Raw genomic sequence first — 16,108 nt, 5'->3', positions numbered from 1 at the left:
TTTTCATCTGGCCTGTTTCTCTTGCCAACTTAGTTATCAGTTTGAGCCTCGGAAAATCTGACTCATCTTGTCTCTGTTGCAGCGCAAGCCAATATTAGGGTGCTTAGTCTTGCCTGATCAGTCCCCGAGGGTCGAGTTGAACGTTTCGGTATTCAAGGTGCCTTTCATGGACAAAAATCGAATACCGGCAAATCAGAGGGCCAGGGTATCCATGCAGAGATCGTGTTCTGAGCTGAGTCTTGAGTGTGATACTTTCTAGATGAGTGAGGAATACGAAGTGGATGCCCAGGTACTGATAGTGGAGTTATGACTCTTCAGCCAGTGAGCGAAAAGAGAATCGGAAGAAGTGGGGTAAAGTCAGGTGACCCAGCCCTATGAGAGAACGGTGGGTTCACATGCATATGATTGGTTCAATGTTGGCAAGAGCCCCTCTGGATCGAGTTTCGTTGAAATTTACAGTGTCTTGGCATTGTCACACGTATGACATTCCCCAGACAGATGTAAATTACATGGTTTGCCGGAACAATCCATACATTTTGGGAAACAGCTAAATCACTTGACCAGTAGTGCTGCGATGCCTCCGTATTATAATGTTAATTAGTGCCACAGGGTCATGACGAGAGGATAAACGGACGTGGACCTATTGCTCGTCTGTCTGGATGCCGTTTTGCACGCTACCCGACATCTCGCCGCCTCAATTTTTCGCGTCCCATCGCATTGTCCCTTGCCCAATGCAGTCACAGCATGAATGAGATTGACCCCGAGTAGGCCAACGCGTCCTCCCAGGGTGATTGCTGCGTCTGTTGCTTCGTGTCATCACGTGCCTTCTGAATAGTGATGAGGTGTGATAAGTAGGTCGGGCCGATGGCTCAGCTGAGTGAGGCCTGAAGAGTCTTCTCAAAAGACGCTTGACATCTGCTGTGATGTGGGAAGCATTTTGAAAGGTGCCGTATCTTTGAATGTGCTCGTCACTCATTCTAGCCGAGTGGCATCACCGTGTGGTACTTTGCACTGGCTACTCCGGGTGACGAGTCCGACCCGCTATTGAGCCGAGATCAGTGCTCAAGACGTAGGCTATGAATGGATTTGTGTTGTGTTTCGCCTTGGTCGCACTCCCGGTCGTCGTTCTATACCCGGTGTTTGGCAAGATTCGCCGCCGGGGAAGGACGGACCGCCCCGATGGTCTTTACACGGTCTACCAGCCCAAGAAGGGCGAGGATGTTACTTTCGAGTAAGAGCCGCCACCCCCACCATGACACTTATGCTAACCACTGCAGGATTGTTGCCGTCCATGGCCTTGGGGCACATCCGGAATACACCTGGACAGGTACCCCATCGGCATCGGCTGGTATGGACCACGGGAAACGTATTCACCTGCTGAAAGACCTATTGAAAGACGACTTTCCGACCGCAAGAATCCTGTCGTTTGCGCACAACTCGGACTGGTTGATCGATGCCCCGATCACGTCAGCGCAGCAAATTGGCAATCGGTTGCTAGACGACTTAGTGGAACATCGGTCAAAACATCGGGCAAGGACTGCAGAACCCAACAAAGACAAAGCTAACACAGGCCACAGAGCGTTCCGATCGTCTTTATTGGGCATAGCTTCGGGGGCATCATCGTTAAAGAGGTATACTGCAACACGGTTTCCCCTTTTATATAGGCCTAACCCCTTCTTCAGGCCTTGTGCAAGCCTGAGGACTCCGCGAGAGACATCGTGGACAGCACGTGTGGCATCATTTTCCTCGGGACCCCTCACCAGGGATCACCTATCTCGATTCCAGGGTCAATTGCAGCCCGCGTGACCGGCTTTTTAGGGTCTAACACAGGGCTGCTCCTTTCCCTGGCGAAAAATCGAACACAGCTCTCCGACTTGGATGTATGTTTTGTTCAGTGTATGAAGGAGAAAGAGGGTCGACGACAGAAGACCGAGATTGTAGCTTTTTGCGAAATGAAGGCTACACGCATTCTGGGATGGCTATCGGTCGGGTTAGTAGGTGCTGATGTGCCTCCGTGGAAGCTCCCTAACATCCCTAGATTGTTCCTCTAGACTCAGCCCGAGGCGGCCATGGTGCTCAAACTGTTCCTATCGATACCGACCACTCTGGACTGAACAAGTGTAAGAGGCGGGACTACATTATTTAAATTATTACCTTTTGTATTTACAGTTTCTTTAAGTATTATTTCAGTATTATTCTCTGAATCCTTACCTAAATTACTTATTAACTTTAAATTCTCAGATACGTTACACCAAAGTCTTCGGGAACACTTGCAAAGACTCAAACCGTATGTCGCTTTGCTTTATGAGTGGATGGTCCAGCTAACAGAGAAAGAACGACCACACCCACGCTAAACGGCAACCAGAAGTTTGTTCATGACACACTCCGCACCGTAGAATGCGCCGCATTCAACTCCCATGCAAATCAACACGTCGCGACTTGCCTTAGAAATACGCGCCAACAGCTGCTTGGCAATATCAATCAATGGACGGATGGCCCCATAGCTTGCGAGCATGTATATTGGCTTCAAGGAAAGGCTGGCACCGGCAAGTCCACGATCGCTCGTACCGTGGCGGGTGAACTTGCCGAGCAGGGTCGTCTCGCGGCCAGCTTCTTTTTTAAGAGAAATGAATCCGATCGCGGGAGTGCCCGCTACGTGTTCAGCACTATTGCTGCCCAGCTCGCCCAGAAGTTGCCCGCGGCTGCTGAGCGCATGCGAAATGCTATTGAAGCCAACCTAGGTATCGCCGCAACGGCGCTTGGAGAGCAGTTTAGGAAAATGATCCTACTGCCAATGGAGGCCGTCCCTTACGATGCTCCCTAGACTATGACGGTCGTGATTGATGCCCTCGATGAATGCGAGGGTGATGAAGATGTCACAACGATAATCAAGTTGCTGCTGTAGAACGATCGTTCAGCAGTAGTCCCTTTGAAATTCTTTGTCACCAGCCGGTTTGAGCCTCCAATACGTCTCGGGTTCCGGGGGGCTCAAGGCAAATTCATAGAGTTTCCCGTTCACGAGATCCCACAGGCCGTGATAGAGCGGGACATCACAACCTTCCTGAGGTTTCGATTAGATGAAATCCGGTCCAGTTTCGAGCTCGGTTCTGATTGGCCAGACCCAAACCAGTTCCGCAGACTTGTAAAAAGTTCTGTACCGCTTTTCATCTTTGTGTCTACTACCTGCCGTTTCATCGAGGATAATCGGCTAGTCGGTGGGCCAGACGATCGGATTAAAAGGATACTTGAACACAAGGCCGGTGGGACCTTTGATGCGACATACCTGCCTGTCTTAAGCCAAATGGTCGATGGACTCAAGGGCTCGGTACGTAGCGATATAATCACAGAGTTCAAGAAGATTGTGGGATCAATAGTCACCCTTGCAAATCCTCTTGGCGCTGCACCACTGGCATGTCTCCTTGGCATTCCTACTGAACACGTGAAAAACAGATTAAAGCTACTTCACTCTGTTCTAGATATTCCAAGCGACCCGGGGAATCCGCTGAGAGTCTTCCATGAATCGTTTCGAGACTTCCTCATTCATGCAGACCCGGATGAGACGCACGAATTTTGTGTTGATGAGAAGGCCACCCACCAGATGGTTGCAGGCAGATGTCTTGCGTTGCTTTCCCACGGTGGCTATCTAAAATAGGATATTTGCGGACTAGAAGCGCCGGGGCGTCTTCGCACTATTCTCGACAGGCAAAGGATTGACCGGTGTCTGCCATCACATATTCAATATGCGTGCTTGTACTGGGTACATCATTTGAAGAAGAGCGGAGTCAAGTTGGATGACGAACACCTAGCTCTGCCGTTCTTTCTTGATCATTTCCTTCACTGGCTTGAAGCCTTAAGCCTGATAGGAATGATATCCGAGGGCATCGTGCTAATCAATGAGTTACAGGGGCTGGTTGATGTAAGTTCCTCGTTGGAGGTTGTAATGAGGTCCTGTACTGATAGACATAGCATGAACATAATTCTCAAATACGTGCATTTCTGCAGGATGCAAGAAGATATACTCTTCAAAACGCACATATAGCAAGCATTGCTCCACTGCAACTTTATCATTCTGGACTGGTTTTTGCACCAGTACAAAGTGTTATACGAAAGTCTTTTCTCCACGAAAAGCCAAGACGGATAGAGATACTACCAGCGGCGATGGAATCTTAGAACTCGAATCTACAGACCCTCGAGGGGCTTTCTGATTTGGTCCAGTCGGTGGTCTTCTCCCAGGACGGCCAAACGGTGGCCTCTAGCTCGTATGATAAGACGATCAAGCTCTGGGATGCTCAGACAGGCAAGGAGCTACAGAGCCTCGAGGGATGTTCCGACTCGGTCTCTTCCATCGTCGGCCGAATTTCGAGCCAATCTAACCCTCACATTTCCGTCGCAAATGACTGGGTCGCCTTTGGAAACGAAAATCTGATATGGCTTCCTGTTGAGCATCGCTATTTCATCTGCTCAGATGTACGACACGACAGGCTGGCTCTCGGTTACTCTAGGGGCAATGTCTTGATTATGGGTTTCCGTAATAATTAAATTACTTGCCTTTGCGCTAGGCCTCCTTTTCGTTACCTTCTAATACAGATCCATGGATGCATTAGCTGATTTAGCACTTTGTATAATACAGAGGCATCGTAGTACCACTGGGAAAGTAATTTAGCTATTCCCCAAACCGTATGGATTGTTCCGGTGAATCATGTAATTTATATCTGTCTAGGGAATGTCACATCTGTAACAGTGCCAAGACACGGCGAATTTCAACGAAACTCGATCCAGACTAGTTCCCCACTATGGCGCTGAGAAAGAGAGAAAGAGTGTAAATCCCGCGGAAACCGAACTTGTCGTCTACTGTACTTCTTAGTGGATATATTACCTTCATATCGAAAACATTAAACTCTTATAGTACAGTACCACTGTTCCGTACAACTTCGTCTTCAATTATAAATATAGCCTGACCGACAAACACTATTTAAGAAAGCACTACGATACTATATGTACGCTATAAAAGGCAGGTAGCAGAGAGAAAGAGAAGCTGTGGAGAAATGGGTCTACATAGAGCTTTCTAGTAACAAAATTGAAAAAGAGAAGATCTAGATATAGATGGTCTTATTTAATAGGTAAGCGGTGGAACCTAGAAAAATCATCTTCACTAGGAGGGCAAGGTAAATAAGACCTTGCCGTTCCTCTCTACTTGATTCGGCCCTTATTTCCTCCCCATGCTCTTACTTCAATTCCTATATACTGTAGTGGTGAAATCATGCGACATACATTATTAGTGCCTCTGGCATTGATTTCCTCGAGGAAGTGATATAGGCACGACTATAGAGAAAAACAGACAGATATAACAATGCCAATCATTTTTTGATTCATGATTTACGACACTTATGCTCCTTGATATAGCATCTGATTATACCTGATAGGCGTCAGTTGCCTAGAGCTCCCTGACCTGACTTATTGTTGGGTTTTTGCCTTCATTTATCGACCCGTCTGTTTTAACCAGACTATCATCGCGCCGTTCCTATTTCAATACCTAAATATAGATTTATGTGTCCTAGAAGTCTTATATATTGAAATGGGAGATGCTCGATGGCAGTCTGGTCAAAACAGACGGGTCGACAAATGGTGGCAAGAAAACCCAACAACAAGTCAGGTTAGGTACTCTAGGCAAATGAGTCTTAACAGTGATAATCAGATGCTATATCAAGGAGCATAAGTGTCATAAATCATGAATCAGGAAATGAGTGGCATTGTTATAACTGTCTATCTTTCTCTTCAGTCGTAGATTGCCCATATCCTTTCCTTAAGGATATCACTGCCTGAAGCAGTAATCATACAAATCTCGTGATTTCCCCACTACAATGTATATTTTATACTAGATAGTAGTAATAGGCTTATTAGGCTATACGTTAGAAATACTTAGTATTCTTAACCTCCTCTAAACTATAATATGTTAAAAGGCTACGATGCAAGTAGGAATGATAGCGGGTACGACCTTACCATATAGATAATCTAACAATAGATTACCGAGGTGTTTAAGTCTGGAGATTCTCATTTGTAAATGAGAATCTCCTTATATACCAGAAAACTCTGCCTTAAGCTAGTCCTAATTAGATTTCCCAGGCGATGAATCACTACGGTTGCCGTCATGGCTCATTCATAGCATAAACCATGGCCGGCTACCATAAATCTCAACATTGTATAGATCTATCGTCTTTCTTGAAGTAAGCTTTGTAGTGAAATATATATCATGTTAGCTTACAAAAGCAATGAATCCATTGAAGATCTTTATCTAGCAAGTAAAAAGCAACCAGACAGCATTGCTTCACCGGTATGGGTCGATTGGTTGTCAAAAGAAATGATATAGCCCATGTTGTGTCTATGGGTAGACTTAACAATGCCGTGCAAATATCAGAGCTTCAATCATTGTCGTTCTAAAATTGTTGAACATATGAAAAAGTGACACATTTATTGCGGGTTCCATTGATGAAAACCTCGAAGACCACGAAGAGGAAGAAGAAGGAGAGAAAAGAGGCGAACAATCCAAACCTGAAGTGGGCCGGTGCACTTCCAACAACGAGTGCCCAAAGCTGGTGAACTCAATTTAGCTAAGTCATGCCAACACAAGGAGTAAAGAAAAACATAGCCCAATCCGTCTCTGTGAGCTCCCACTCGGCCTGCCGACCCATTGTTTCTTTGGAATTCTTAAAGTGTATGTACCAAAGAGCCGGGACGCAAAGTTGCAGACGAGTCCAAGATCTGGTTTTTGACAGTCGGTCCATCGGCTCAAGGATGGACTTCATCTTGGCCTCCCCGAAATCCTCGACAAATGGGTCATATGCTGGCATTCGGAGCTCGAGTCGTAGAGAACGTAAACCACGGAATGTCCGATCAAATAAATCGAACATCGCACAATATGTTCCTGCTAGATCATTTTCCGGCATCTCGGTATTCCAAAGACCAACCGGAATCGATATATCTATCGAGGTCAGGAGCGAGACACATCGAGATGAAAATTTCCTCGAAATCGTGAAAGGCGTATCCAATGCATCGTTCATCGCAAACACGTTTGTCCCATAAAGCACTTCCAATGCTTCCTCGTAGCTGAAGAACGATGTTAGATAGAATCTGATTTACAAAAAAGGGCCACTCACCCGATTTGACAGCTCCTCAACCATTCCACGCCGTTGATTTTCGGCGCTTTCTTCTTCTCGGCCGCCTCATCAACCCAAGTTCTACAGTAGTCAAATCTTCGGTCCTCTGGAAAAGTATCGGAATCGGCACAGACGCAATGCCACCAATCCCACTGAAGTCCTTTGTGCTTTGGTCGCGGCCTGAATGGCGAAGGGTCTTTCCAGACATGTCGAATATGTACTCGTCGATTACCCATGAGCTCAACATATACCATCCGTCTTATTTCGACTGGTAGGCGAAAAAAAATACTCTGATTCTGAGGGTTTCGAGGGCGAGCGCCAATCTCGCCCGTGCGATATTTTGGTGCCGGTATAGGAAGCTTCCATCGATTGGATACATCGCCGTTGATCTCGCAAGTGGAATCCGAGATTCCGATTGCATTTGGCGCCCATTCTTTGGGTGGGATGCCGGGGGGCTGCTCCTTTTTGCGTTTGAAAATTTTTGAAAAGATCTTCGGGGCCATGGCAATGTTCTTTTCGAGGAGGTAGTGGCTGGGGTCTTTATATTGAGTAGGGTGTGGGCGAATATCAGAGTGCGTGGCAAATACCCACCACATCAAGTAGCGCACTCCGTCAGGCTACACGTGACCGCAGCCATCAATATACCGTTTGGTGCAGTCTCCTTATGAAACCAGTAATTCCATACAAAGTTCTGATACTTAACTAATAGGAGCGAGGTAAAGAACCGGTCTATATATAGGACTTAACCGAATTGAATGAGACCATTCTTCGAATCTAGGAAAGGCGGTTACATTTTAGATACGAGCGTAGTTAAATATATCTCTTTAGCATACTTCACATTTACACCGTGAATGGACTAATTTGTTAAAACTTTACGATGCAAGTAGGAATGATGACCGGTACGACCGTACAATATAGATAATCTAACAATAGATTACCGAGGTGTTTAAGTCTGGAGATTCTCATTTGTATGAGAACCTCCTTATATACCAGAAAACTCTGCCTTAAGCTAGTCCTAATTGGATTTCCCAGGTGATGAATCACTGCGGTTGCCATCATGGCTCATTCATGGCATAAACCATGGCCGACCACCATAAATCTCAACATAAGTACCCTACTTTCTTTATAATTGAAGTATCTGTAGTTCTCTATATAGAAAGATCCTTAGGGTGGCCCTTCTATACTTCTAGTGGAGATTAGGTTTGAGTATACGAAGTAGTTCCTCGGGTCTAAAGCAATGTACGTGTACTTTATTCCCCAATCTAGAAGGCTCGGCGATTAAATTTCCTAGTAACACTTTTCTATTGCCTAAAATCATTAATGACCCGTCTCTTATCTTGAGCCTATGTATTTTTATATTGAAATGGGAGATGCTCGATGGCAGTCTGGTCAAAACAGACGGGTCGACAAATGGTGGCAAGAAAACCCAACAAGAAGTCAGGTCTGTGAGCTCTAGACAGATGACGCCTATCAGGGATAACCAGATGCTATATCAAGGAGCATAATGATCATAAATCTTGAATCATGAAATGAGTGGCATTCTTGTAACTCCCCCATTCTCTACAGTCGTAGATTGCCTATGTCCCTTGAGGAGATCACTGCCTGAGGCAATAATCATACAAATCTCGTGATTTCCCCACTACACGATATAGTTTTAAGAGTTACGTTAGCTATCTATTATTAGAACCGCTTATCTAGGGATTTACTTTTATCTCTTAAATAGAATATGTAGAACTTAGGGGCGATAAGTGTATAGCGGAATGTTAAAATACTATATCGGGAATAAAGATTATCGAGATGGCCTCTATAATTGTTACGACCCACTAGGAGAGCTTAGCAGTTCGCACACTGAACGAAAAGGTTACTATGACTGCCGTCAGGCAGTCAGCTCTCCCACCACATCAAGTAGCGCACCCCGTCCGGCCACTGTGTCCCGTTCGGTCGCAGTCTCCCTGTCAAACCAGTAATTCCATACATGGTTCTGACAATAACAGCTTAACTATGAGTTTCCGTTGTAGAAAAACTCTATATAGAGATAGTAAAACTGAATCAAGTTACGCTGAACGCGTCGACAGGCACGCTTTTTATTGCTATAGCGTTACTAGTATTATAGTCTACCTAAAGATCTTCTTCAGCACTATAAGATATACTTAGCTCTTCCCTATATCGTAATACTAATATAGTTAATACTAACAACTAAAATTTTATAGGTATGACGGGTAGATATACTTACTTGGATATATACGTAGAAAAGATTAAATATCGACCGTCTATAGGTAATATCTTTAGGTAGTAAGTGACGCGCTCTATAGATATATAGACCTTAACTATATTACGTAGGCACTATTAGCTAAACATAATAATAAATAAAAGCTCTATAAGCTAGGCACGTTCCGGTTGATACTTCTTATACATATCGAATATCAGTGTTCTATCGCATTCTAAGAAATTATTCCTAGAAATATATTCGTTACATACGGAGACCTACTGGGTATTCTCCCAATTCAAACATCGGTGGGAGTAACAAGGGCAACTACGAGTCTCCACTCACGGCTACCGTTCACGTGAATTCACTAGAAAATGCTGGGACGCTTCTGGCAAGTGGTATCGATCCTATAGGTATCCATACGTGGGATTTATCTGAATACTCTACGCGGTTTATGCGTGGTCGAGACGCCAAGGTCCATATCTCGAGTTTTGGCTCGTACTCTTCACGGTTGCAGATTCTACTTCCAGTTGGCCAAGATCCTGAAAAGGTCGGGAATGGCAGCAGACTTTGACCTCGACGTTGATAAGTGGGAAGAGGTCAAGAATAGAGCTCGTACTCAGTTACCTGAGGGTGGTGTTTTTGACATTGGTCACGCTTTACGTGTTGGCCTTGAACTGTCTGGCTATGCTGTTGGGTGGAGGGATTTCATTAACTCTCACTCGGTGATATTTTCGCAACTTCTGTCTACTGTATATATTAAAGGTCGACATACCTTGATTGCGAAGATGGGAGGTTTTCTGGCGCTGTTTCCCTTGGATGAGGACTATCATCTTCAACCACGAGAATATCAGTAGTCTGAACACCCGCGTGGCTTCGCGCCTTGACTGGTTCGTATGAGACATAATTCTATTTTCTCAACAGTAACTCTTTATAAATCTGTGATATTTCCCCTCGAGCCAGGATCTTTGACCTAGCTTGTAGATTTGGTATAGAGGATCTCTTGATTATTCTGAATCCATAGACCCATGGTTACGCAATGGCAAAAAGCTATCATTTGGCTATATGCCGTGGCATAAACATCCTGGTCTTTATTAACCTAAATGAAAAACACAAATACTGCAGAAAAACGTAGTGACAGAATTGACACTGTATTATGCATTGACTAGAGTCTCTCCAGCCACTGATACACCCGATCTGCGATATCAAGGTTATTCTTTTCCATGAAAAACATATGTCCATTGCCATGAATACCCTCCTTGCCTAGATCCGCGAACTCAACATCTACACCAACCTGCTCCAGATACTTGACAGTACAGTAATCAATAGGCGCATGAAACGACGCTTCGCCCGTAACAACCAGTTCCGGGATTCTGCCCAGATTCGTCAACTGCTTCGCAGGGGACTTCTGCATAATGCACTCGTCGTGGTCGGCGTCGATGGCTGGCTCGATAGTTGTCTCAATGTTCTCGGCATTACTGCCCGCAGACGGCTCGTATCCGATTTCCAGGTCGGTGAGACCGAATGCGAACGCTGGGTCATTTCCAATTGGTGGGCGCAGCGTGAATGGTGGGCCTGATGGCTCGAGTTGGATTAAACCTTTTACGAGGTCGGGGCGCATGTCTCCGACCCTCCAGCCTAGGAAATGGTTAACTGTCTCGGCGAGTCATAAGTTAGTGTTTGGCTTGTGTTACCGTATGCACCCGCTTGTGAGTGACTGATGATATAACAGTCGCCTATGAGGTCGACTAGGGCTGCATATGCTTGCGCATTTTGTTCTTCGCTGATGAAGCGGTCGATCTGGAACTGCATTTGGCTCCTGTAGAAAGCGTCGAAAGTTGAGTCGCCAATGCGGCCGGTGCCGGGCCATTGCGTATGAAGCTTCGCTTGTGGCCATTGGTCGTTGTTGTTTGCTACGTCCGTGAACAGATCAGAAACAGCATCGGGGGAGCCAAGGTACCCGATTCTGCCCTGTGTGGGATACCAGAAGGACCGGCCGCGTGCAGGTTGGTCGGAGAGATAGACTGTGTGGCCCTTGGAGATGAAATACGATGCCCAGCCTGGCCGGCCGTCTGGAGTGTCCAGGAAATTAGTGCCAGTTTGAGCTGCGCCTGCAATGAAGATAATGGGATGTGGTGGATTGGCTGGAGCTGGCTTGGGGGAAAGCTTCTCCACGTAAATCTGCCCTATCATAGCCATGGATGTAGAGTTGGTTGCATCGTCCTATTTGCAATTAGTCTTGTGTGCCTATACTTAGTAGTAGTCAAGACTTGCTGTCAAGTTCGTGTATCGTCCGCCAACGTAGAAAACCTCACGTTCAGAAACAATGTCCCTAAGCTGGGAACTAAGAGTTTGCACATTTCCTCCCCAAAAAGCGACTATCGTCCACCAGGTAATAGATTTCAAGATACCAAATGTGGCCATTATAACCCAGCTCAGTGAGAAAGGCCACAAGACAAACATGCGTACGAGAAAAGAGCTCCGTGAGTTTGTTGACAAAGTATGTCCGTGCTCTACCATCGACCCACACCGCTTTCATGGGGAAATTGCGGGGTTAATGCTGAATAAGCGTGTGTAAGCACAAGTCACCTGACTGGGTCAGCTGATGCACCTGAACGGGTCCCAAGATTTCCCGGGATCCGGCCAACTGGTTCCCGTGACTAGACCAAAGCTCCGTCAGTCGGGAAGAGGGAGAAGGTTGGGAAGCTACATCTGGCATTGATCTCCGGTTATGAGGACCCTGGCTGCCCACAGTGCAACAAATATGACATTTATGATCTTCTTTTTATTTCTCTGTTCTATTGTCAAGTGTACGCCAAATCGTTATATCAACATCGCTTCCGTTCAGACATTCATAAATCGTCCCAATGAATCGATCTACTGATCATTGACCAACACATAGCGGTAACGAGCATCACCGTTATCCATATCAACAACAGCCTGGTTGGCATCCTTCATGGAGCGCTCCTGGATCCAAGGCTTAACACCCTTGGCAGCAGCAAGTTCGAGCATCTCGCGGATCTCGTCAGGGCTACCGATGAGCGAACCACCAAGCTTGATACCCTTGATGATCAGAACAAAGGCGGGGATCTCGAGGCCGCCGTCCTCCGGAGCTCCGAGCTGGATGAAGGTGCCGCGGTAGCGGAGCAGGCTGCAGTATCCAGCAATGGGCATCTTGGACGATGAAGCAGTCGAGATGATCAAGTCTAGGGATTGGCCGTGGCGGGTAACCCAGTCCTCCTCCTCGCTTGTGGCGATGAAGTCATCCGCGCCAAGCTTCAGCGCATCCTCCTTCTTATCGGACTTGCGCGAGATGGCGACGACGCGGTCTGCGCCGAGGGCCTTGGCGAATAGGATGGCGAAGTGTCCCAGGCCTCCGATACCGACCACTCCGACGGTCTTGCCGGGCCCGCAGCCGTTCTGCTTCAATGGGGAGTAGGTGGTGATTCCACCACAGAGCATGGGAGCAGCGTCAGCGGAGGAAATGGCGTCGGGGATCTTGATCACGAAGTGTGCAGGCGAGCGGTTGTATGTGCTGTATCCGCCGTAAGACTTGCCGCCATTGGCGTACACGCCGTTGTAAGTGCCGACCATTTTGTTGCAGAATTGCTCGAGAGAATTGGCGCAGGCTTCACAGTCCTTGTTCTTGTTTTGACAGGCTCCGCTCTGAGCACCTACACCGACACGATCTCCGACCTTGATACCCTTGACGGCTTGACCGACTCGAACGGCCTCTCCGACCACCTCGTGTCCGACACAGCAGGGGTAGTTGGTTGGTCCCTGTGAAAGAGAGCATTAGCCACGACATCACAAAGACAGAGAACAACATAGCGCAAACATACCCATCCGGAGCGAAGAGTGTGCAAATCAGAGCCACAGATACCACAGTGGGTGACCTTGATATCGACATCGGTCTCCTCCCAGGGCTTGGGCTCAAACTCCTGCCAGACCATCTTTCCCTCGGCGGCCTCAGGGCCGAGACCGCACCAGCCTTCGAACTTGTAATCAGTCATTGTGTTGATATTGAAGTAAATGGATTTCAATTGATGATCTACCATGGTCCCCGGCCCTCCCAAGCTCCCCTTTATACTGGGACCCTCATAATCGACCTGTTTCTAGAAAACTCTTGTGAAACTGGATTTGTGATCCTTTGTGGATATCGGGTTGGTTCTTCATAAAATGGTTCCACTTGACCCATTGAAGTGGGTGGTCATCACGGCCTTAGGATTATGTCCGGGAAGAGACTTTGCCTCCCATCCATGACGAAGAGACAGCATGTCAAGTCAAACTTTACTGGAAGACATTGATTTCCATGGTACTATACAGCACAGGGACCACTTTGACGCTGACAGGGTTCAATTAAGCTCCTGCAGGTCCATCTATGCATGCTGACTGGATGACGTCACACGGATTTAAGAGTGCCAAGCATTCTTCACACCGGAGCCTCGGGATTGTTTGCTCAGTTCTGTTCTGTTTCACATTAGTTGCACTTATTGGAGATCATACGTTGGATGGTGCCGAGAAAACCGGATGACTAAAGCTACTTCAGTTAACTTTGAAGTTATTAACGTGATTCATATATTTACGACTGGGATATTATATACAGCTCTGCACTTCCGACGCTTTATATCGTACTGCTATCCTGAGCCACCGCCTTCCTCCGACGGTAATAATACTGCGCGCAGAGGACAGCCGCCACGACCCACGATGCACCAGCCAACGAGCAAATTGCGGTGAGGCCGTGCAAATATTTAGGCGCATCGGATGTGCGGAAGATCTGAGAGCCGGAGATACCGGCGCAGTTGGCAGCCATAACGACCAATCTGGACAGCTGTCAGCACGGCACGCTAAAGATAAAGATAAGGGATGAAAGACTTACGCCATGGCGACACTCCGTTCCTGGGGGTGCGGCAGTAATACGATAGCCAGCCGACATTGAGGATACTGATTGGGTTAACAGGGGTTCTGACATACAATCAATGGTGAACTGAAATGGTCGGACTTACTGCATGCTGCAATAGGAGATATTGGCTACGGCGATGAGTGCATATCCATGCCATTGACTGGAATGGACGTTGCTTGTCCGAAGACACACATACGAAATCACATTCCATGTGATGGCGAGAAGCACAAATGGTCCTCGGTGGCCTGTCCGATCACTATAGTATTTCAGTCAGTGTCTTGTCGGTAATCACCTACCCCACTCACAGCAGGGTATAACAGAACATACCTAGCAAAAGACAGAATAGCCAACCAAACCATACTGCAATACACCGGCACCGAAGCCAACGCATTAGCCCGAACAGAACTGAACCCCAAAGACTTAATCAAACTCGGCGTATACTGAGTCAACCCCTGGAACCCAGACATCGAAACCAGAGTCAGCAGCGCATGCTGCATAATTCTAGGCTCCTTGATCGTCTTCCAAATATCACCCTTGGTAATCTGAATATGACCCCTCGCCTTACGTGGATCATCCAACAGAACCCGATTCCGAATGATATGGGATTCACGCTCGGTGAAATAACTCCATTTACCCATGGAGATCAGAGGCCGACCATCTCCAACGGCAGGCGGCACAAACAAAGTAAAGACAATCGCAATGAAGATCGTGATCAGTCCCTCGACTAGGAAGATCCAGCGCCAGCCTTCCATGCCGTGGCTTCCATTCAACTTCAACAGACCGGCGGAGATGAGGCTGGACGTGGCGGATGCGAACATCTGGCCGTAGAAGAAGAGACTGGTGCGCAGACTCGTCTCGTCTTTCTTGTACCATGTTGACAGGTAGTATAGTGCGCCTGGGATGAATCCGCCTTCGCAGAATCCGAGTAGGATTCGTGTTACTAGGTAGGCTGGGTAGGATTGCACGAAGGCTTGGAATGTGGCCACAAGGCCCCAGGCGAAGAGTTGGCCGGATAGCCAGACGCGGGGTCCGATGCGTTGGAGGATGATGTTGGAGGGGATTTCGGAGAGGACGATGCCGGCGGAGAGGAGTTGGGTGCCGATGTTGATTTGATTGGTTGTTATATGCAAGTCTTTTGTGATGGATGAGGTTAGGACGGCGCTGATATTTCCACGATCCATTTGCAAGGCGAAGAAGGCGAAGGCGAGGATGGGGATTAGGATGAAGTCGACTCTGTTGATTGTTGATTGTTGGTTAGGGTATGTTTTAATCAAGCTATGGGTTGCAGGTGAATACATACTTTCGCGTCACGGCACTCTCCTCCTCATCCCAGTCTTTGATGATAACCTGATCAGTCTCGCTAGGAGCCTCAACAACCCGCTCATCGACTAAATGTTTCTCATCAAAGATCTCTTTCGAGACCTTATCGGCCGAAGAGACAGACGACATCTTGCAAGCCAAAGAAGACAAATTCTACCACAAAGAAAGAAGAAAAAGTCTGTCAATATCTACCCCATCTCCGCGACCAATCCACCATTCTTATAGAAAAAAACAAGAATAGAGAAAGAAAAGACCAAACACACTAGACTCCACCTCTATCACAGATTGCGTCGGTCTACACGAGGCCATATCGACGCTCAGCCGATTCCTGTCCCTTTCAGCCAATGCGAAGAGCGGAAGTATGGCGCAATCATGGCGCATTTGACAACATTTCAGGTTGGGAATTGCCGATTTGTTAATACTTCGCTTGCATTTGTTTACTTCCATTTGCATTTATGCTATTTATTGGTACTCGGTTTTTCCGATGTCCACGTTTTACTGTACTACTATGTACACTGTACAGTG

At 47.0% G+C, this 16,108-nt stretch overlaps 6 protein-coding genes across 6 annotated transcripts; 2 read left to right on the top strand and 4 right to left on the bottom strand.

The window, feature by feature from the left end:
• Positions 1-1,076: 1,076 nt before the first annotated feature.
• N7511_005160 (vegetative incompatibility protein HET-E-1) lies at positions 1,077-2,824 on the top strand (the record flags this gene model as incomplete). The annotated part of the gene is made up of 3 exons (XM_057127537.1): positions 1,077-1,231; positions 1,278-1,517; positions 2,449-2,824. 3 exons carry the CDS (start codon positions 1,077-1,079, stop codon positions 2,822-2,824), a joined length of 771 nt encoding a protein of 256 aa, XP_056984054.1.
• A 3-nt stretch (positions 2,825-2,827) lies between these two features.
• On the top strand, positions 2,828-4,539 carry N7511_005159 (WD40 repeat domain-containing protein; the record flags this gene model as incomplete). Its single annotated transcript, XM_057127536.1, has 5 exons — positions 2,828-2,875; positions 2,906-3,635; positions 3,669-3,916; positions 4,040-4,096; positions 4,186-4,539. The coding sequence occupies 5 exons, from the start codon at positions 2,828-2,830 to the stop codon at positions 4,537-4,539; spliced, it is 1,437 nt and encodes a 478-aa protein (XP_056984053.1).
• A 2,069-nt stretch (positions 4,540-6,608) lies between these two features.
• N7511_005158 (uncharacterized protein) lies at positions 6,609-7,657 on the bottom strand (the record flags this gene model as incomplete). Its single annotated transcript, XM_057127535.1, has 2 exons — positions 6,609-7,104; positions 7,155-7,657. 2 exons carry the CDS (start codon positions 7,655-7,657, stop codon positions 6,609-6,611), a joined length of 999 nt encoding a protein of 332 aa, XP_056984052.1.
• Positions 7,658-10,525: 2,868 nt separating this feature from the next.
• N7511_005157 (alpha/beta hydrolase) lies at positions 10,526-11,559 on the bottom strand (the record flags this gene model as incomplete). The annotated part of the gene is made up of 2 exons (XM_057127534.1): positions 10,526-10,998; positions 11,055-11,559. 2 exons carry the CDS (start codon positions 11,557-11,559, stop codon positions 10,526-10,528), a joined length of 978 nt encoding a protein of 325 aa, XP_056984051.1.
• Positions 11,560-12,237: 678 nt separating this feature from the next.
• N7511_005156 (NAD(P)-dependent alcohol dehydrogenase) lies at positions 12,238-13,373 on the bottom strand (the record flags this gene model as incomplete). The annotated part of the gene is made up of 2 exons (XM_057127533.1): positions 12,238-13,140; positions 13,203-13,373. 2 exons carry the CDS (start codon positions 13,371-13,373, stop codon positions 12,238-12,240), a joined length of 1,074 nt encoding a protein of 357 aa, XP_056984050.1.
• A 611-nt stretch (positions 13,374-13,984) lies between these two features.
• N7511_005155 (uncharacterized protein) lies at positions 13,985-15,712 on the bottom strand (the record flags this gene model as incomplete). Its single annotated transcript, XM_057127532.1, has 5 exons — positions 13,985-14,183; positions 14,236-14,304; positions 14,367-14,519; positions 14,591-15,496; positions 15,564-15,712. The coding sequence occupies 5 exons, from the start codon at positions 15,710-15,712 to the stop codon at positions 13,985-13,987; spliced, it is 1,476 nt and encodes a 491-aa protein (XP_056984049.1).
• Positions 15,713-16,108: the final 396 nt, after the last annotated feature.

This window comes from Penicillium nucicola (genome assembly GCF_028828085.1).
Source record: "Penicillium nucicola strain IBT 29836 chromosome Unknown utg000005l, whole genome shotgun sequence".
In the NCBI taxonomy this organism is placed as follows: Eukaryota; Fungi; Ascomycota; class Eurotiomycetes; order Eurotiales; family Aspergillaceae; genus Penicillium; species Penicillium nucicola.
The sequence above is the reverse complement of the archived record's forward strand: the minus strand, read 5'-3'. Positions and strand labels throughout refer to the sequence as shown.